The sequence below is a fragment of the Setaria viridis genome, chromosome 6 (assembly GCF_005286985.2).
Source record: "Setaria viridis chromosome 6, Setaria_viridis_v4.0, whole genome shotgun sequence".
Lineage (NCBI taxonomy): Eukaryota > Viridiplantae > Streptophyta > Magnoliopsida > Poales > Poaceae > Setaria > Setaria viridis.
Window position 1 is genome coordinate 23,854,966 of NC_048268.2, and position 21,501 is coordinate 23,876,466.

General features: G+C 43.3%; 2 protein-coding genes and 1 long non-coding RNA gene across 4 annotated transcripts; 1 reads left to right on the forward strand and 2 right to left on the reverse strand.

The window, feature by feature from the left end:
• Positions 1–1,468: 1,468 nt before the first annotated feature.
• LOC117861499 (uncharacterized) lies at positions 1,469–2,867 on the reverse strand. Its single transcript, XR_004641790.2, has 2 exons — positions 2,468–2,867; positions 1,469–1,753 (listed from the first exon to the last, which is right to left on the reverse strand). It is a non-coding gene; the product is annotated as an uncharacterized lncRNA (long non-coding RNA).
• A 1,816-nt stretch (positions 2,868–4,683) lies between these two features.
• LOC117860856 (uncharacterized) lies at positions 4,684–8,477 on the forward strand. Of its 2 annotated transcripts, XM_034744250.2 has the most exons (3): positions 4,684–5,082; positions 5,170–7,758; positions 7,914–8,477. In XM_034744250.2, the coding sequence occupies exons 1-3, from the start codon at positions 4,743–4,745 to the stop codon at positions 8,315–8,317; spliced, it is 3,333 nt and encodes a 1,110-aa protein (XP_034600141.1). In that variant the 5' UTR covers positions 4,684–4,742; the 3' UTR covers positions 8,318–8,477. The 2 variants fall into 2 exon arrangements, with proteins under 2 accessions (XP_034600141.1, XP_034600140.1); XM_034744249.2 differs by having other exon boundaries at positions 4,684–7,758.
• Positions 8,478–14,085: 5,608 nt separating this feature from the next.
• On the reverse strand, positions 14,086–21,169 carry LOC117860858 (uncharacterized). Its single transcript, XM_034744253.2, has 2 exons — positions 16,827–21,169; positions 14,086–14,354 (listed from the first exon to the last, which is right to left on the reverse strand). Exon 1 carries the CDS (start codon positions 21,041–21,043, stop codon positions 19,805–19,807), a length of 1,239 nt encoding a protein of 412 aa, XP_034600144.1. The 5' UTR covers positions 21,044–21,169; the 3' UTR covers positions 14,086–14,354; positions 16,827–19,804.
• Between the last annotated feature and the right edge of the window lie 332 nt (positions 21,170–21,501).

Genomic DNA, 21,501 nt, shown 5'->3' on the forward strand with positions numbered 1-21,501 from the left:
ACATTCTTCCCTTTAGCCTTTTCGGTTTGATCTGGCCGAATTAGCCCTTTGGGATTCGTCAATTCAAGAGTATTCACTGGAAAAGGATTTTGATCAACTTGCATTTCATGAAAAGTCAAACGACCTTCATTAATGGCCGATTGTATTTGCTGGCGAAACACATTGCAATCATTAGTGGCATGCGAAAAAAGTATTATGGAACTTGCAATATGCCCTTCTCTTCAACTCTTCAAATGGAGGTATAGTATGAGATATTTTTAGATGCCCAATTTTAAGCAATTCATCAAAGATCCTATCGCACTTGGCTACATCAAAAGTACATTTCATATCTTCTTGCTGATTCTTTCGGACCGGCTTGAGAGAAGTACAAGTACTAGGTTTATCCTTGCGTGGCCATACAAATTCAGCAGTTAAAACATCATTGCTCTCATCGTCCAAGGAATCATAATTCAACATATGCATGTTGGGACGATCAGATTATCCTTAGTTCAGCTTTCCTAAGCCAAAGCTCTTTGCAAGACTTGGGTAACATTAGCAAATTCATGACCCTCCAATTTATCTTTGGTATGGGATCGTAATCCATTAAAAGCTAATTCAGCTAGATCCCTCTCGGAGATAACAAGACTATAACAACGGTTTTTTACATCTCTAAACCTTCTGATATAATCAGCAACAGGCTCATCAGACTTTTGTTAAGTGACTCAATCTCAACTCATCATCTCCACTATAAAAATGATCATGCAATATATTGTTGATGGAGCTTAAATATTGATTAGGGGTGACATTTACCTACCAAATAGTACGACATAAATCGTTGTGCCAAGTTTGCATCCTCTCTTACCTATTTCTTTACGTTTTCCCGCATTTCATACTTACAACTTAAGTTCTTACTTAGAGTAATTTTTGTTAGGATTGACTCTTCGTTGCAAAATATTTTTATGGGTGGGTTCTTTCTCAATAGATCAACCGTAGATATACTCCTAAATAGCATGTTCTACTGAACTTCGATGCAAAGTAGTGTAAGCTATTTAAAGTTTTAAGTTTATCTAATTCATTCATTCTCCATCTTGGGTTATACACGCGAGTGCCTATTCCTTTTAATAAGCTAAGGAGAAGAGCAAACTCATGTGCTCTCAAGGGAACAAAAGAAGATCTAGAACTGCCTATAATTTTATAATGTTGTTTAGATTATTCTTTTCCTACCTTAACTACTGCTGGAGGGTTCTCTTGAGCTCATACTTTGAGCGTGAATTTCCTCCTCACACATAGTTACAGGCCTCTGATGTTTTAAATGTACCATTTGGTTACACGGTCTGAAAAGTACCTTAAAAAGATATTACATATAAGATAGATTTTATATATATGAGTATAGATATAAGCCTCTGAGTATTAGATAATAATATAAAGAGTAGAGTTCACATATATTTGAAAATGAAGATAGATTTTATGTATATGAAGTGATCAAATATTGATACGTCTCCTAAAAAATGATTTATTGATATATACATCAACGCAAGAAGTGATATAGGATTGTACGTAACATATATATTGAATTTTTGAATTTGGGGACAAGACAACAACCCGTATAACATGAAATTTGGAAATCATCGAATCTATTGACGCGTGTATCAATGACACCTGTATAAATTCATATATTCATGGATCATAAAGGGCTATTGTCGACAGGGCGGCCGAGGGCAGTTCGTTACTGGAGGGTCTCCTGGGCATGGAGTTGAAGAGGAGCCCCAACCGCCTGCACCAAGATCCAAAAGGAAAATATGTCATCTATATATACACTCTTTACAATACTTCAGACTTCGTCTCAATTTATTTACATGATACAAAAATAAAACGTATATTTGTTCCATAAACAAATGTTTTTTTCCATTTTTGCAACTTGCATATTAGTTCAAGAAAGGAAAGAAAGACCTAGCTTTGACATGAGGTTTGGAACAATGGAGGAAAATTAACATTACTACTGTGAGGCGATAAGGCAAGGCCACTATTACACCAAGAAATCATCGGTACTTATGTGCCGTTATTTGGGGGTAAGTACCTGAGGGCGTTAGCCCTAAAAGGGGCCTTACTAGTTTTCTAGTTTCAACCCATGTTGCTAAATGTTGATGGGCTAGTCCTACCTTTTAGTGGTCTAAATAGATTTGTGACACCTTAAAAGCATCACCCAAACATAGCATTGGTTGATATTATTCTACACAGAGAGCCGGGAGAGGATGATCTTATGAATATACAAGCTCAACCACAAGTAGAGACATGTCATCAACAGATTTCAAACCTAGTGTGATTCAGACAAACCATCAATCTATTATCTCTGCCTCTGCTCTTGATTAAAAGCATGTAAAAACTAGGAGATCAAAATCCATAACCTTGGATCAGCTTGTCGTCCAAGGTTACAATACATACTTCTGTAAAAATCATAGTAAAAACAAATATTTAGTTTAGCACTTACATCCCTTATTCGAGGCTGCTAGGGGAATGAGGCTGCTCATGCTGATAAGAATTAGCTGGATCACCAGAAAAAATGTAACACGGAAGGAAGGGCACCCCAACATCATCGTATGAGAACCGAGAAGCTTTAATTCCTTGTGGTTCCAGGAGCTATCTATATAGGTATATGCCTAAACATCGGCCATTGCATTGGTATGACGTAGCAAGTTCAAATAGGAGCCTCGGACGCGTTTATGAATCCCATTTCACTATCTTGGATTTGGTAAAATGCTTGACTCAAGACAAATCAAAAACTGGAAGGGAAGAAGAGCTTGGGAAGGTGCCAAGTGCCATGAAGAACCAGTTTGCAACTTTTGAACCTGATTCCTTGAAACGGTCAAAATATGGCTTATCGCCAGTGCAGTTTGACCACTCCACTTAGAATCAAATTTTCCACAGAGATGCCATTGTACTTACACAATGCGCGTGCAATAAATTAAAATGTGACTAGTCAATGTGATACCATCAAAGCGGGATTGCAGTGGGATCTTTGTGACTTGACTAATTTCTTTCATATGCGCAAGTCACCTCTTGGACCATTAGATTTATGTTGAATTGTCGAGATCTTAATTTTTTTTAAAAAAAATCATGTTTTTCCACGTGTGGCTAAAACATTTTTTATTAAGCGAACATTTTCCGTTGTAATCTAGAACACTTCTCATGAGGTTGACACATTTTTTTTATCGAGGGGAACATATCTTTTTGTTGTAACTTGGAACATTAATTTTATTAAGCAGAACCTTCTTTTGTTGCGTAGAATATTTTTGTTGTTGGAGTATTTTTCAAGACAATAACATTTATTTCATTTAGTTGACTGATTTTTGTATGGCAGTGAACAATTTTACACTAATCAAAGCAATTTGATGACAATCCTACGGTCCTAAAACTTTACCCGTGTGTAACAGTGCAAGCAACATACATTGAGCAAATCTGTTTAAGAGAAGTTCTTCATGTGTAAGATACCTAACGGGTTATATACTATGACCTCATGGATCATCGTTACCTGTTAGGGATAAGAGAACTGTGGTAGATACTGGATACACTTTGAACGATAACCCTCGCTTTGGCAATTAAGGGTCGAGTGGCTAGTATGAGGCTCGGTTCAGCCTGAGACTAGCAATTGTGGTACCATGCTTGTAGGAGGATGGCATGTTGGTGTAAGGGGATGGCAGATGCCTTAGCTCCTTGATTTGCTATGGCCCATGTTCAACCCTGTGAGGAGAGTTTTACGTTCCCGGAGTGACCTCTTGCGGGAGGATGCGTCCAAACTTTATGAAAGCAGGATTCCTGGAGTGTCTGTTCTTAGATAGGTGGGGTTCGTTTGGTTGGCTTATTACTAAAACTGACCTAATATGCAGATGCAGATGGTGACGTGAACCTAATATGTAGATGGTGATGTGAACCTGTCCTATTTCTTTAGGATAGTTCTTGAGATTTTAGGGTTTGACTTGGACCACAAGTTCAACCGCGATAGATGGTATGGCTCTAGGTTGCCGGATAATCATGAAAATTTCTGAAATATTTTATTCGATATGGTATAATAGTGTATATTCACCCACGTGATTTAAACCTAAAATACAACTTATTATAATGGAGAAAAAAAATTCATTATGGGGTTATCTGAACTGGTTCGAAAAGTTTTGGGACTAAATCGAGTCTATTTTGTATGGAGTGAAAATGAAAAAAATCAAATAACTGGGGATAGTAAAATAGAATTTCTTTTTGCATATCTAAATATCAATATTTTGCAAATAGCAGCAGGATATACTAGCCGCAGGCGGATTCACTAATTCAACAAAAAAACGTGTTGAATATGATATCTCAATCGGTATGTTTCTTTGGTCCTTTATGACGCATATAAAAGCTAAGTCAGCCACGAACGCAGCTTTGGGCATTATTACATCGGCGTCAATAATCATACATCATCACAATACGAAAATCACCGACTCCCACGCATAAAAGAGACGACTATACAATGGCCGCGTTTGGACGGCTAAGTAATAATTACGTTCAAATTGGAAAGCGAGTGCTGAAACTTCGTATACAATTGCATCGCCAACTGTCACGTGATAGATTATTCATCCATGACTCTTGACTTGAAGATCTTGCAAGGCTTGTGTCACTGTAAAAGCTGATGACGATTGTATTGCATTAGGTGGGAAATTAAACTTGCACAAGACAATATTCAAAACCATCAGTAGTAAACTTGGTTGCCGGACTCGTGCTCCGGAATTGGCATGAGGCTCTACATAAGATCAAGCAGAATGATAAACACACCCATGCACAGCAATAAGATGCCTCGCATAACAATCTACAACGCCTCCTTCCTGCCACCGCTTTCTTTCATCTTCTTCAGCTTACTTGCCCTGTGTCCAAATTTGCACGCCTCATCTGGAACCTTCAATGAATCCGATGCCCTTCTCTGCCTCAAATCTCAGCTCCGCGACCCAGGAGGAGCACTAGCATCATGGAGAAACGACTCCCCTGCGTTCTGCGAGTGGCACGGGGTGACATGTGCCACTAAACAGAACGCATCTCGAGTCATCGCACTGGATCTTGAATCGGAGGACATTTCTGGTAACATCTTCCCATGTGTTGCTAACCTCAGCTTCCTTGATAGGATCCACATGCCCAATAATCAGCTCAATGGCCATATTTCTCCAGTCATCAGCCGATTAACCTGGCTTCAGTACCTCAACCTCAGCATGAACTCCCTTAGTGGTGAGATACCAGAGACAATATCTTCGTGTTCTCGCCTTGAGGCCATCGACCTTTATAGCAATGCATTACAAGGTGAGATCCCTCCAGGTCTTAGTCAGTGTTTGTCTCTTAAAAGTATTATTCTTAGCAACAACAATCTTCGTGGGAGCATCCCTCCAGAACTTGGCTTGCTTCCCAATCTTTCTGCCCTGTTCCTCCCTAGCAATTATCTGACAGGCAACATTCCTGAGTTTTTGGGGAAGAGCAACTATCTGACGTGGGTAAATCTACAGAATAATAGCCTTAGTGGACGAATACCAGCCGCTCTATTCAACAGCACAACCCTTTCTTACATAGATCTCTCAAACAATAACCTTTCTGGGTCTGTCCCGCCTTTCAGGCAGTGGCAGGCATCGTCCTCAGTACTGCAGTACCTTAGCTTAGATAAAAATAAGCTATCAGGAGAGATTCCTCACTCACTTGGTAACCTTGCTTCCTTATCTTCATTACTCCTTTCTCATAACAATTTACATGGACAGATCCCAGAGAGCTTCAGTAACCTTACAAGTTTGAAAACACTAAACCTCAATTATAACAACTTGTCAGGCACTGTTCCACCAGCACTTTATAACATCTCTTCTCTTATTTTTCTTGGCCTTGGTGCCAACCAACTCGTCGGGAGGCTTCCTGCCGACATTGGTAACACCCTTACAAGCATCACAAATTTGATATTGGAAGGGAACAAGTTTGAAGGGCCAATTCCTTCTTCCCTTGACAACGCCTCAAACTTGCAAGTTCTAAACCTTCGTAGTAACACATTCGCAGGTGTTATTCCTTCACTAGGATCCCTTTCCAAATTGAGTTACCTAGATCTGGGTGTTAACAGGCTTGAAGCTGGAGACTGGACTTTCTTATCCTCTCTAAAAAACAGCACCCAGTTACTCCAATTATGGTTGGATAGAAACCACCTTCAAGGAGTAATATCTACTTATATTACCAATATTTCAAAAAGCTTAAAGGTCCTCGTGCTGATAGAAAATAAATTGACAGGACCTATACCATCAGAGATTGGAAATTTCATGAACCTCACTGTCCTTCAAGTAGATAACAACTTACTCTCAGGATATATTCCAGACATGCTTGGAAACCTCCGAAACTTGTCCATCCTAACCTTATCCCGCAACAAACTTTCTGGAGAAATACCACAATCAATTGGTAAATTGGATCAGCTTACTAAGCTTAATTTTGGGGGAAATGATTTGACCGGACTCATACCTTCTAGCATAAATGGTTGTAAACGTTTGACGACACTCAACCTTTCTTCCAATAGCTTATACGGAGCTATACCTGAGGAACTATTTTCAATATCTACGCTTTCTGAAGGCTTAGACCTGTCGTATAACCAACTCACTGGAGACATACCATTGGAGATTGGTAGATTAATTAATCTGAATTTACTAAGTCTTTCCAACAATCAATTATCAGGTGAGATTCCCACCACACTTGGTCAGTGCCTTCTTTTGGATTCTCTCCACTTGGAGAAAAATTTCCTGAAAGGAAGCATCCCAAATTCTTTTATCAGCTTACAAGGCATCTCTGAGATGGATCTTTCCCAGAATAACTTGTCAGGTAGAATTCCTGAATATTTTGAGTCCTTCACCTTGTTACGTTTTCTAAATCTATCCTTCAATGACCTTGAGGGGGCCGTCCCTGGAGGTGGCGTGTTTGCCAATGCGAGTGACGTGTTCATCAGAGGAAACAGCAAACTGTGTGCAACTTCTCCAATTCCGCATGTACCACTCTGCAGGACATCAGCACATAAAAGGAAGAGTACAAAATATATTGTATCTGTAGTAGTTCCACTTTCTACTATGGTTGCAGCCATCGCGGCATGTGTTGCAGTCATTATTCTGAAGAAGAAAAGGCAAGCTAAGACGCTCACTGACCAATCACTCAAGCAGTTCAAGAACTTCTCATACACTGACTTATTCAAAGCAACAGATTGTTTCTCTCCAAACAATCTTGTTGGTTCAGGAAGATTTGGAATGGTATACAAAGGTCAGTTGAAGTTTGAATTATGTGCAGTAGCCATAAAGGTATTCAGGTCCGACCAACTTGGAGCACCAAACAACTTCCTCTCTGAATGCGAGGCTCTAAGAAACACTCGCCATCGGAATCTTTTAAGAGTGATAAGTGTATGTTCAACCTTTGATCCAATAGGAATTGAATTCAAAGCGCTCATTCTTGAGTACATGGGTAATGGTAACCTAGAGGGCTGGCTCCATCCAGAAGAATACAGAAAGAGCACAAAAGGACCACTGAGTTTAGACTCACGGCTTAAAATAGCTGTGGATGTTGCTGCTGCCCTAGATTACCTTCATAATCGATGCGCTCCTCCTTTGGTTCATTGCGATCTAAAGCCAAGCAATGTGCTTCTGAATGATGAAATGGTTGCATGCCTTGGTGACTTTGGGCTTGCAAAGTTTCTATCCAGTGACTCTTCAACATCGAGCATTGCAGGACCCAGAGGATCTGTCGGATACATTGCACCAGGTAGGGACATAAATTGTCTTTTCTTTGATGTAATATATGCATATTATTTGTCACATAAAGATGTGTTGATAGTTGATACAATATGAACCAACTTTCTACTATTGAACAAAGTTAAGTGCATACCTTTTTTTATAAAGTTTTGCACAATATTGCAGAGTATGGCATGGGGTGCAAAGTTTCAATTGAGGGTGACATCTACAGCTATGGAATCATGCTTCTAGAGATGATCACAGGAAAGCGTCCAACCGATGAGATGTTTAAGGACGGTATAAACCTTTGCGGCTTCGTGAAGTCATCCCTTCCACTGAAAATAAATGAGATCTTAGAACCCAATCTCACCCGATATCTTGAAGGTGAAGACATAGATCAAGTAATGGGTGGGATCCAAAAGTGTGCTCTGCAGCTAGCTAATCTTGGCCTGGTATGCTCTGAGATGTCTCCCAAGGACCGGCCAACAACAGAGGATGTTTATGCTGAAATCTTATTCATTAAAGAAGAGTTTTCAGCTAAACTGGATACCAGTGTAGTGGTCTCACTTTTGCATCATGGTTGTGTCTGAGAAAAGACTTATCTGAGGCAGTGGATTAAATAAATATGTAATTCCAAGGCAAACAGAATTGATAGATAAGCTCCAAGTATAGGAAACTGTAATAATACATGGACAATCTCTGTTCCACAAGAGAACAATTTGGTGTATGTTATTAAGTTTCAACCCTCAATGTTGTGCTAATTTAGACGATAAACATTTTACATAGATATCCAGAGATTCATTGAATTACAGTGTGCTTGGTTTGAGACAATCAGACAAGGGATGATTCGGAGTCGTCCTATAAAAAAAAGAAGGTGATTTGATTTGTATCACAGGACCCCATCACCCCGTCCGTGAACAAGTTGTTTCGTGCAGGGTTAGTCATAAGCCAACATGCAAGACTCGTGCTGCAAAAATATTCAGACCAGGCTAACCTGTGTGCATGCAGGACCAGCCCATGCCGGATGGAATCAATTGCCAAACCAAATAGGCCGTTATTGTTCTACTGTGCAACACCATGATCCATGAGCATGACTGATTTTGAGCTCATAATTTGCTGCTCTGCAGTTAAATATGATCTCGCTTCAAATAGTGGATTGGGACATTAATAACGACTCGATTGCCTTCTAGACTGACGTCCGACAACTTACTCCTAGATTTAATTCATTAACTTAAACATGATCTTAATCTTAGCCTAATCATGATCACTAACTTAATTAATGCGGAATACTTAGATTAAACTGACCAGAGTCTTGAAGTGCCATCTGTAGTCGTAGATGAATTGTTTTAGATGAAGCAGTAATCTTATTCTTCACCAGATTAGGAGCTTCTTGCTCCTGGTTAATGAAGAACTGAATCTGGAAGTAGAGGAGCAGCCTCCAGACATGGTAATTGGGCTTCCAACCCCTCCAGTGCCCGACCCGTGTTTTGACTAATGACGTGATTAGGTGCATTAAGCATCAACTCTTCACTTATAGCACTGTGGGGTCAGGGCCGACTCCAGATAACCCTTAGGGTCGCCTGCCGATCATGACGACACTAGTAACAAACTCACTAATCTCTCTTATGTTTGTTGGTGCAGGTGGATATGCACGTAATGTTGGTGTTGGTCAAGATCACATTCCAACACTTGCACATTGCGTATTTGCAGCTGGAGCGCTCCATCTGACCAATTCTCTATCGCCGGCCAGTTGGCACTTTTGAGCATATTTCGTGCAATTATCCTGCACCACCACCAGTTTGCATCGTCCTCCTAACCGCATTGACAGCCTACACATTGAGATCATGCCGCCGGCAAAAACAGCCTTGACAACGGCGATACGGAAAGAAACAGACGGTCAGTGAGACGTAAACGAAAGCTTACTTGTCCCAGGTGTTGGTGATTCCCGTCCAACTCTTGCATCAAGAAACAGACTGTCAACTGCAACGAGCAAAAGGGCAAATGTGGTTTCATCTGCGCCTTCGCTTGTGCCAGATTCCCAGACTACGCGTACCAGCAATGAGCGTGTTCCAAGAGACGGTATTCCGCTCCGGCATTCCGTCGAACACACAGCGAGCATCGCTCAAGCGGTCACATCTCGCGTAAACGTCGAGGAACGCGCTAGCGGGGATGACGTCGTCGGCGAGGCCGGACTTGACGGCGAACGGCTGCAGCTGGGCGCCGAGCGCGGGGAGACGGCGGAGCGGAGCGCGGAGGCGAGGGCGAAAGTGCTGGCGGCGAGGCCCCGCGCGTGCACGGCCCGGAGGAGGCGCCATGCGTCCGGGTGCGCGCCCGCGGCGACGTGCGCGTTCCATGAGATCGCGTCGGGGCGCGGGATCTCGTCGAACACCCGGCGCGCGGCGGCGAGGCCGAAGCCGGGAAGGGTGGCGGCGGAGTAGCCGGTGAGCAGCTGGTTCCAGAGCGTGGGGAGGAGGGCGGCGTGGGACCTGGCGGCGGCGGCGCATGCGCAGCGGCGGGGTGACTGGGACGCGCGGGCGGGCATTTGCGGAGCGCAGCTGGGTGGGATGATTTGTGTTTGGCACATTGCCAAACTAATCGAGACCCACGACGTATAAACTGGCCAGAAATTGAGAGATTACAGTTTCTCCTGATGCTGCCTTCATTCTCTGCTAGAAATTTTCGTAAATTTTCGATACATGCGGATGCTGCTGCAAAATTTGTAGGGTTCAGAACTCCGGTATTTGCAGATGCTGCTGCAATCTTTTTGCGCAGCCTGATGTAGATGAATGAGCTTACCGGTAATGCCTGCCTCTGCAAAGTGCGAACACATGTTGCTCAGTTCTGGGAAACCATCAAGCCTTATTACCTGCAATATGCAAATACAAGAAATACCCGACCAAGTGCCGAGAGGCGAGAGATAGGCCTACATACATCACACGAGCTCACTCACAGATGATACAAGAAATTCGGCAAAGCACTCGGAATCGAATGGCATTGGAATCACTGTTGAAACCATACCGCACCTCGTCAGGCCGAATGGCCGACAAACACGTCTCTAGAGAGTTGGCGCAGGCATGTCAGGCTCAAAAGATGTGTTGTCACATGTATTGCTACACGTCAGCAGTCTCGTAGGTCATTTCATGCAGTACCACGTAAAATTTTTGATGACGTGGAGGAGAGAGAGTGAGTTCGTTGTTCCGCGAAACAACCGCCTCATAAGCTAAATTTTAGGACTGAGACAACTTAACAACCATTGTGCAAGTTGTTGTCATGCAACTCATAATATTCTTTTCTCATATCCAAAAATTAAGGAATTATACAGCTCTACCAGACAACTTATAGGATAACGTATTGTACGGGTTGTTTGTTAAGTCATCTCAAGATTATGTGTCAATGTATGAGATCGCCTATTAAACGACACTAGCTCCATAATCACAGTGGGATCAAGTGTCCGAAGATGATCACAAACTTACGGGTGATTAGAGGGATTCATCATGCTTTATGACATGTACAACAGGCACAGATCAAAGAGGGAGAGCAAGCCCAGATCATCTGATTCTCCTCAGCAAACCAGGAATAACCGCCTAAATTAACAACATATCTCTCTACCAAATACTACATCTGCAAGGGAAACACGGAACCTAAATGTGATTTCTTCGTTACTTCTACACAACAAAATTCAAAGTGCAAGCGAACTAAAAAAAATAACTGGGAGAGCAATTGGAATTGTAAAGCTCTTATGCGGAAGTTGAAATGCCCATCTTTGCATGGAACGCAATTTGCAGCTGTCGTGGTGAAGGTTCGGAAATGTAACAATTCACAAACATGCCGGAAGGTGTCTTGCACAAGGTTCAAAAAATGTAAGAATTCACAATCATGCCATAACCTGTCTTGGAGGTTAGCAAAATGTAACAATTCATAAACATGCCAGAAACTATCGTGGAGAAGGTTCGAAATATGTAACATCACAACATGCCATGCCAAAACGCTCACCATTGTATCAAGAATTGGTTTGATCAGCGTATCAGGCTGACAAACAATAAGTTCAGGGAAACAGTTGCTGGTGACGGGGTGTTTGGAGGAGGGCTAAACTTTAGCCTTGTCACATTGGATGTTCGGATGCTAATTAGAAGGACTAAACATAAGCTAATTACAAAACTAATAGCAGAACCCCTAGGCTAAATCGCGAGATAAATCTATTAAGCCTAATTACTCCATCATTAGCGAATGGTTACTATAGCACCATATTGTCAAATCATGGACTAATTAGGTTTAATAGATTTGTCTCGCGATTTAGCCTAGGGATTGTGCAATTAGTTTTGTAATTAGCCTATGTTTAATACTCCTAATTAGCATTCGAACATCCGATGTGACAGGTTTAGCCCCTGTCTCCCAAACAACCCCGAAATAAACAGAAGAATTTTTCAAATGCAAGATCTTCCTCCCTTCAAGTCGCTCATATCAATGCCAGCTTTATGGGCACCGAAGATGAACTTATATACTGTTTTGCTATAATACACCCGGATGCATCCTGTACATAAAATGCACCCAGCCCGGTGGACGCACCAGGCCAAACATGGGTGCATGATTCCTAAATTAATTTGTATCTTCAACCTACCACGTAATGCCACCTAACATACAAATCCTACCAGACTGCATGCATACATGCATGGAATCTTTTGTTGGTTCAAATCTTTGAAACATTTTTTCTCCTAAACCGTAACCCCGATTGACAAACCGTTTGTTGCATCCGACTCAAAAAAATATTCTTAACAAAACTAGATCCAATATGGATATATTTTTTATCGTTTAATCGAGTTGCATATCTATGTACTAACGATTGCAACTCTGTCTACCACCTAGTTGCAACTAGTTAGTACTATCTGCATCTGGTCACTATAATCATGTCAAGTTGCAATTCTAAGTTGCAAGCATATCCTGTTGCAATTAGAGTAGCAATTGTGTTGCAACTGAGTAGTAACTAGTTGCAATAAGTAGTAACTGGTTTACAATTCGGTAGCAGTAACTGGTTGCAACAAGTAGTGATTGTGTAGTAATGAGTTGCAACCACTACTATTTGGGTTTGCAATCAGACAATAACTTGTTGGGAAACAATTAGGTTGTAACTGGTTGCAACACATGATAACGGGTTGCAATTCGGAGTTGGAAGCATATCTGGTTGCAATCAGAGTAGTAACTAGGGTTGCAACTGAGTAGTGAATAATTGCAACTAGAAGTAATAACAAGGTTACACTAGGTTATAATTAGTTTCAACCAGTGCTAAACCAAGTTACAATTATGTTGTAGAAGTGCTTGTAACTCACCCTACAACATATTACAATTATGTACTTGAAAAAAATTCATCAAATATAGCCTTCACGGATCTCGCTTTGTTAATCTTCAAAAGGATTAAAAATCGGATCTGCGATTTAAGAGATATCACATTTTTTGTTTCAAATCAACAAAAGATTTCATGCATGCATGAATGTTTCCTGGTGGGTGGGTTAAGCTGTAAGATGGTGTCACGTGGTTGGTTTGCTTAGTAAATGGACATGGTGGCTTACCAGTAGGGGGGGGGGAATAAACGAAGGACTGCAGCTCTGATTCGCAACTTAAATTTTCAAGTTACGGAATTCGGGTTACTATTCAAATTCGTTGGTTACTATTCAAATTAAGAGGCACTATTCAAATTCAGCTTACTATTCAAATTAGGAATACGAACAACGCTCGGGCACTCACCGCGAGTGGGTGGAGCACCTCAAGATGAGCAAAAAATATGGCGGCACTATTCTGGGCACTATTCTGCACTATTGAGCAACTATTCAGGGTCGCTTTCAGCAACTATTCAGGAGGTATGGTATGCGCGGGTGCGTGATTAGGCGTATTATATTGATTCTTAGGTCTTTGCGGGTTGGCAAGACCAAGGATTCAGCCGGTCGTGCTACTATGCTTTGTGTCACTCTTACTCGGTACTCACCGCATGCGTCGCTGGCTCGCTTCAGAACCAGGACAGCCCGATCTTCACCCTCACCGTCCCCAACCACGAGCACTTATGTGTGTGTGGGCGCGTGCACCAATGGATCCAATACCTTAGTTTTGTTTGGTCAAAAGGCATAATGTCATACGTCATAAAAAGTTAACAACGGTGGGAGCATATTGTGGTTCTAAGCTAATGGAGGAGGGATTGTGGCAGATTGCCTCAAATTAACCTGGCTAAAGTGTACTGGAATTGCCTCACACGCGAACATACACTTTAATCAAGCTAACTCAGCAGTCCGTCGGGTTTCACCCGATACACCACTTAACTCGGATTGATCACAAAGCAGGCTCACACGAAGGTGAGTGTTATCCCTAGAAATTACAACAATCCATCCAGATTAAGATTGTATGATAATTTATTACATTAGAGTTTTGAAATTCAAACAAGTTTGCAGAGTGTTCAACAGCGGAAGATTTAAAGTCTTGCAGAGGCTAAATGTCGATACGAAATATCACGGAGAAGCCGACCACGATATCAATAACCCCTATCCTCGCCGTTTGAGGAGGGATTCCACTCGACCGTCCAACACGGAGGGAGTTGGGTAGGCCAAGTAAGACTAGCAGCCACTTCATTGAAATCAGTAACACCTGAAAAGTGAGCCATAAGCAATACTGAGCAACTAATACTCAGCAAGATTGACCCGACAGGTGATTACTACTTCACCAACTTCTAGACATGCATGCTTTTTGGCTGTGTGTTTGTTTTTGCCAAAAGCGACTAATAGTTGATCCTTATTTTCAAGTTTTAGCATCAGGTTCTATATTCATTTACCATTTTAAGTAAGCACCTAATCTAGTCAAGCAAGGTGATCAAACAATTAAGTACAAGCATCAGTATTATCATCATACTGTTTGACTTCTTACTCAGTACAGTATAGCGATCAAGTAGTCCCAAATTGTGAGAAGGGGACAATTCGAATCGAGTTTATTAAACCTTGCAAGGTGAACCTAACCTCACGACATCCGTGAACTACACCGAGTCCACTTCCTTTATCAGCTGTCCACATCAATCCCTAGCCACATGTCGAGCCTACTTCCTTTGGATACAATGCCCCACGGTCCCGGTCGATGCCGTACCGTGACTGCACTTGTACCCACATGATGCACCAGGGGAACTAAGTTCCAGAGATAGTAGGGCGGTCCGCTCACATCCCGATTCAATCAGATACTAGGCTTCCCATCCCATACTAGGTATGAGATTAGTACTTTCAAACACTTGATCACGAATACCGACACGATTAGACCTTGGCACAATTTCATTTAGACACAAGGAGCAATCCACCGACCACCAAAACAGTTCACAAGGCCCTACCCCACCCGTCATCCTTATGGTTGTAACATAAGTAAACAAACAACGCCTATAACTTACGAGTGACAAGAAATCACTCAACTTTTACCGTGTCCTATTAAGCATGGCATCTACTCGACTTATCATGCTAGTATTCAGATCATAGGTACTAAGTTTATGTAGCTAAGTTTTCAAACAACGCCTAATAACTTAAATGCACAATTATAAGCATCAACATTATTGCATAAGTTTAAAAAGCGGGGACATGCTCCGGTTTAAAAAGTGGGGACATGCTTCGGGCTTGCCTTCAAGTTCAGAGGGAGTTAGTGGGTCTTCGGGAGCTTGCTCTTGTACGGGCTCGGCAGCTTGCTCTTGTACGGGCTCGGCCTCCAAGTGATGTAGATCGACTGGGAGCTCTTCTTCTTGCGCTGGGTGCAGCTCGTAAGTCCCGTCGGCGAGATTCACTTCTACACGTGATGCATATGTAGATAAATCAATGCTTCATATTTAACAAGTATTAATGACATTTTATATATTATGGTAAAGTAACTTGATTTCGAGACTGACTATATTTAGACAAACACCTAATTACTTTTTCTCTATAGTTTAAAAGTGTATTGGCGACTTAGATACTTAGCTCGGTTTTTATGGTGATTGTGTATACCTATATATACATTATGTTCATAGCACTTTTAGATCGAAAAGTTATCCTGCTTCTGAATATTTTTCTGTACCTCTTCCAAAATTACCACTGTACCCTTCTTACCATTTAATTTGTTTCATTCATTTATTCTTCGTTTAACTTCCAAAATTTGCTTCAGTTGCACATAACGAGCTATGGGGTTGAAACTTTTACAGAGACTTCTCCAAAGAATTACTAAGCTATTGTAAAAATTTGGAGATCATTTGATCATTACAAAAATCATCAAAATTATTTCATTAGCCTAAGGTAGCAAGCACTTAACTATTTTTATCTTGCTTTACACAAAGAGTTTGTTGCTGAAAGTTTAACAGTAAGTTACATAGGTGCAACAGCGTCATTGGTGAATTTTTCAGAATTTTTGGTGAAGGTCATCTATTTTCCATATTTTTTCTTCTTTTAAACTTGTACAAAAAGTTAAGCATGTTTCATCAAGTTTCATTCAGTGACTAATATTTTTCCTAGCAAGTATGTTTCATAAGTGATCTAACCCAGGTGGTTTCATATTTTTCTCTAACCTATACCATTACTTATCCAAAAAGAAAGATTCTTAGCTAGATTACAAAGATAAAACTCAAACAGTGATTTAAACATCTATGTCAGGGTCCAAATCATTTTTCTCCGCCCAAGTTCTCTGAAACAAAGGTAACAAAGGTAGATTTGCTATTTTACCATTTTTCTATGATTTAAAATGCATTTAATGGCCTAGGCAAGAAATAAAACCTAGAGAAATATTTCTAACAGTGACAGGTGTACAAATACTTTTCTATGAAACTACATATCTCACTGAATCTAGCAAAAGTAGTTTGACATTTTTCTGGTTTTTCTACATATCTCACTGATTTATTTAAATGAAATTTAAACCAGACAGGCACTAGCAGTTTTACAGGCGGCCTCTTGAAGTTTTTAAACCATCACGGATAGGTCCCTAAAATATTACTCGAAGGTCCCTGGACAAAACTCAATCCTTACAGCGATGCCCTCGCGGCGGCCGGCAGTGAACTCGATGGAATTCCGGTGAACTATCGCGAAATCGAGGGGAACAAGTAGCTGGGCACGTGCGTGTGCTCACCTTGAGCAGGTCTCGTGAAGGGCGGTACGGCGGAGACGGCTCAGAGAGGGCGAACGGCGTTGGGGAAGAACGGCGGTAGCGGCGGTAAGGAACCTCTCTGTTCTGGCAAACTCGTCGGCTCCGGCGAGCTACCGGCGGCGCTGGTAGCTAAGCAGGGTTGTGCGGAGGTGATTAGGGGCGGTGGCGAGTGGAGGTGTTGAGCGGAAGGGGGCCGTCGACGGTGAGGTCTCGCAGCAGCAGAGCTTGCGGGGGAGTAATGGCACGGGAAGGTATTTTGGCGAGGCATTATTGCCTTTTATGGCCGCGGGTGCATGTGCGGGAGCAAGGCAAAGCCAAAGCTCGCGTAAGACGTGGCCGAAGAGGAGCGGAGGGAGGAGAGCTGGGCAGATAGTGAGTGGCTAGTGGCGGGCATTGGCGGAAGAGGATGCGGGCTCGTGGGCAATCCCTCGACCATTGGCCCGGCAGGATAGGGGGCGTGCGGGAGCTGCTTTGCCAGGTGCGCTCATTGGCCACTGTGGGCGCCGTCGCGTCGTGTCAAGCGTGAAGATTGGGCGGAGGCCGTCAGCCGGTGAGCGGTCGTGGCACGCTCCGGCGTTCGCGAGCACGTGCGGGCAAGGCGAGTAGTGGGCGAAGGGGATGGAGCGCAGGGGGAGAGGATGTGCTCGCAATGCCGTTGGCCAGCTTGGGTGCCCGTCTGGTCTTGTCTTGGCTGGGGTTGGGCAAGGCGCGGACGCTGATGGGGCGGCGCCACGCGGAACATGGTGATGCGCCGAGCGCGATTTCAGGATCCGCGCGCACATGGCCAGGCGAAGGGCGCGGGTTTGAACAATTTTTGGGCGAAATTTCTAATTGAAACTCGGCAAACTTGTAGTTCAAACTACCCTCTACAAGTTCTAGAAAGGCACTAGGCACAAATTCGGGCTAAATCGAGAGATATTTGGTGTCGAAGTTCGTGGGAAAGCCAGGTTATGGGACTTAGCAGATTTTCAGGTTTGGGGCTGAATCAGTGTTTTGGCTGACTTTGGATCAGAATTTGAAACGGTTCTGCCGAGTTTTGGGCATAGGTCCAATTAGTGGAGTTGTAGTGGACTTTTAGTACTCCAACTTTTGTAAAGGGTCTAGCACAAATTTAGTTTCACATCTGTGAGAAATTTGCACGCCAAGTTGATGTCTTTCACTGTTTTAGACTTAAAGTGCTGAGTTTGAGAATTATGCTGAGTTTAGCCTAGGATTTGAGCAGGTTCTAGATTGATTTAGTTCAAGCTCTAATTGTCAAACTTGTTCTTCAGAGTTTACTCTAAAACTTTGGTAAAAGCTCCAACTCAAGTCCAGGTCTAGAATTCGAAATAACAGGAGCTAAGTTACTCTACTCAGCCATGTTTTCAGGACTAATTTGAGTATGAGTTTGATTTGCTTCTGAATTTAAATCTAGTTTTTGAACCTCTTCCTCTCCAAATTAGCCAAAGTGCTAATAAGAAAAGTTGTTTGAAATGTAAAGTTATACAACTCTTAGATTGACAAAAACTCAAGTTCCTATATAAAATTTCAAGTTTTAAATTGACCCCAAATTTAAGCTTCTAAAGGGCAATTTAGACCTTTCATGTGCTAATTGGGTTTCTAATTACCCTAATCAAGCTTAAGCAAGGTTAATTTAGCTAGGGTTGTCACAGAAATAATATTCATATGAATTGTGAATGGATAATCCATCAGCCTATGATGGTGGAGTGTGGGCGGCAATGAAGAGAATAGGTCATAAGACTCAATGGAGACAGTGCCATCAGCAATGTACGCAAAGTTAACATGCCTTCTGCCGGGGAAGGACGGTGAGTCAATAGTCATCCTCATTTTACCCAACCATGGTAGACAACAAGGCGAATGTAAGCAGAAATTATACCTTGAGCTTATATGTATAACAGGTGGAAGGCTGGACAGAAAACGACTAAAATTTCCTTTAACAAAAGGAAACATTAAATATGAGCATAAATGCAGATATATAAAAAACACACTAACTTGATAACAGAAATTCATACTAACTTGATAACAGAAATTTAGCTATTGATGTCAGTGCTCCACAAATGTCATTGCTAACAGGTGAAACGACAAAAGCAAATCATCAATGGTATCTTGGAAGAATGAACATAACATAAATATGAAATGACGAGGCAGCTTCTAGAAACAAGATTCTTTGAGGGGGAAAGACAAGATTAAGGATCAACCGAACAAGCTATGAAAAATATGCAGCATAAATATTCAAACATTAGGTAATAAGCCATTTCTGGCACATAGGAAAGCACATTGTTAAGCACAACCATGAGGCACAGGGCCACGTAAGTAGGGAATCATATGTTTCAGTTCTAGGGCATGCCCCATGTCCTTACGATGACCTAGCCCATGGTGTAAACTCCAAGAAGCTGAGTTCTACCTTGGTCATCTGGCAGCTTGCCACATGTAAGTATAGCAGCAAAAATTATTCAGCGTCGATGCGTATGAATGCTAGATCTGTGGTTCTGGAGTTGGAACTTGAAACAGTACTGTAGCAACTGGTACTGAACACTTGTTCGGTTATAAGAAGCTGCATTGCATCTTGTAACTTATAAAGGCCTTGCCAATTAACATGATCACTTCAGATTTTGTTCTCCATCTTTATAAGCTGATTGATTTTCTAGCTATTTAATATTGTTATTTGATAATTAATATTGATCTATTTTGACATGTCATGTAGTACTCTAAGCATAATCTCTTTAGGCTTGAAATGCTTTGTTGTTCACAGAAAGAACCCACAGAGGAAAAAACATCAAAAGGGATGCCATAAATCAGTATTAAAGGACAGTTAACAGGAACCTAAGTAATTCATTGACTCCAGTACTGCATTGCCATTCATGACCATAGAAAAGCATGAAACAACAAACATCGAACAATTGAGGACAAGGAGAAGACAGTGCCTTTGTACCCTGGTAGAGCAAGGCAGAATCATCCTGCTACTTCACAGCACAACCTGTCCTGGCTCTGTAAGCTTCCAGTACTTCAGGTATCACTTCCTGGTATCTATTGACATACCTCTCCACAAACTTCTTCTCCGACAATGTCAGATGGCCCATCCTTATGCCCTTCTTGAGGACACCCCTGGACACCAGAATGTCCAGCACCTTGTACCTCAGCAGCGTCCGCTTCTCGTAGCTGAATGAAAGAACAGTCGGGGTTGATGACACGTACTCAGGGTCCCAGCCAAGCTTCTCAGAGAGGAAGCCCATGAGCTGTCTGACCTTGTCATCAGACACTGACATGCAGTAGGGGTGCTTGATGAATGCTCGCCTGATCTGCTCCTTTGTCCACCCCAGGCTGAGGTAATTCTCCACCCTGCGGTCCCACTTGGACTGGTAGATTTTGGCAAACACCCCAAAGGCGTAGGGGAAGATGCCAGAGTTCGGGCTCACTCCAAACTCCTTCATGGCAGCCAAGCCCTCATCAAAGCGGGTGGCCCTGTGCACGAGCGCCTTGGGGTGCGTGGTGACGAGCTTGACGAGGACCTCCTCCGTGACGCCATGGTCGCGGAGCGCCTGGAGCTTGGGGAGCAGCACGACCTCGAGGTTGTCATAGATGAGCTCAATGGACTGCTTGACGGCGGTGAGCACGTTTTTGTCGGAGCCGAGGAGATCCCTGAGGAGGCGGTGATTGGGGCGGAGGCGGCCGTCGATCCCCGCGGTGAGGAAGCGGTTGGGGCTCGCGAGGACGAAGCGGCGGACCTCGGCGGGCGCTAGGCCGAGCTCGTGGAGGTAGAAATCGAACCTGTCGCCGATGGTGACCGAGGAGAGGACGGCGGGGTACGCGGCGACGAGGCGCGCGACGGAGGCGGGGGGCATGCCGAGGGTGTCGCGGAGGAGCGCGAGCACGGCGTGCGCGTTCCTGGTGGAGCGGAGGCGCACGCGCTCGGCGGCCCTGGCGGCGTCGGCTTCCGCGAGGCCGCAGGAGTGGCGGAGGAAGTGGACCGTGAGCGAGGCCGGGTCGCCTCCTCCGGTTCCGACCCCCGCGGAGGCGGAGGCGGCGTCGGCGAGGGCGGATGCGGCGCGAGAGGTCGGGGCCGCGCCGCCGCCTATGAGGCGTTCGACGAAATGCCTGAAAGGTGGGAAGGCGGCGGCATCGGCGCTGCCCTCGGGTGAGACGCGGCCGAGGAGCTGGCGGAGGATGGCGCGGGCCTCAGGGCGGCGCCGACGAAGCATCTGGTGGCGGCGGCCGGCGGGTGGGAGGAGGGGAGGTTTGGCCGCTCACCCCCTCGCTCTGGCGGCGCGAGGTGGAGTGGTGGCGGGGATTGGAGGACTTGGTGAGCGGCAGGGAGGCGGCGCGGTTCTCGAAAATAAGAAAAATGTGTCCGGCCTTGCCACATTTGTTGGGCTTTCGTTTCAAGCCGAGCTGACTTTCCTGGCGCAGCCTGCGGAAAAGGCCCAAAGGAACTGGACTTTCCCGTCCGTCATGCTTGTAAATCTTCAAATCCTTTCTTTATCCTTCTTTATTAGAAGTAACAATTCAGTGAATGGCTTGGTAATTGTGGAAGATTAAAGGTAGCTATAGTGTTACACCCTTCCATTTAATACTATTTTCTTCAACATAGCAATTTCATCTGGCTGGCAGTGGCATGCAATATATGGAGTACACAAATGCGTACGTGCTCTAATTTTGC

Bases quoted from the DNA above. Each gene is read 5' to 3' on its own strand.
- LOC117860858 (XM_034744253.2), bottom strand. From the start codon at position 21,043: ATGCTTCGTCGGCGCCGCCCTGAGGCCCGCGCCATCCTCCGCCAGCTC.
- LOC117860856 (XM_034744249.2), top strand. From the start codon at position 4,743: ATGAGGCTCTACATAAGATCAAGCAGAATGATAAACACACCCATGCAC. The intron at 7,759-7,913 runs GTAGGGACATAA...ACAATATTGCAG, and splicing joins TGTCGGATACATTGCACCAG to AGTATGGCATGGGGTGCAAA.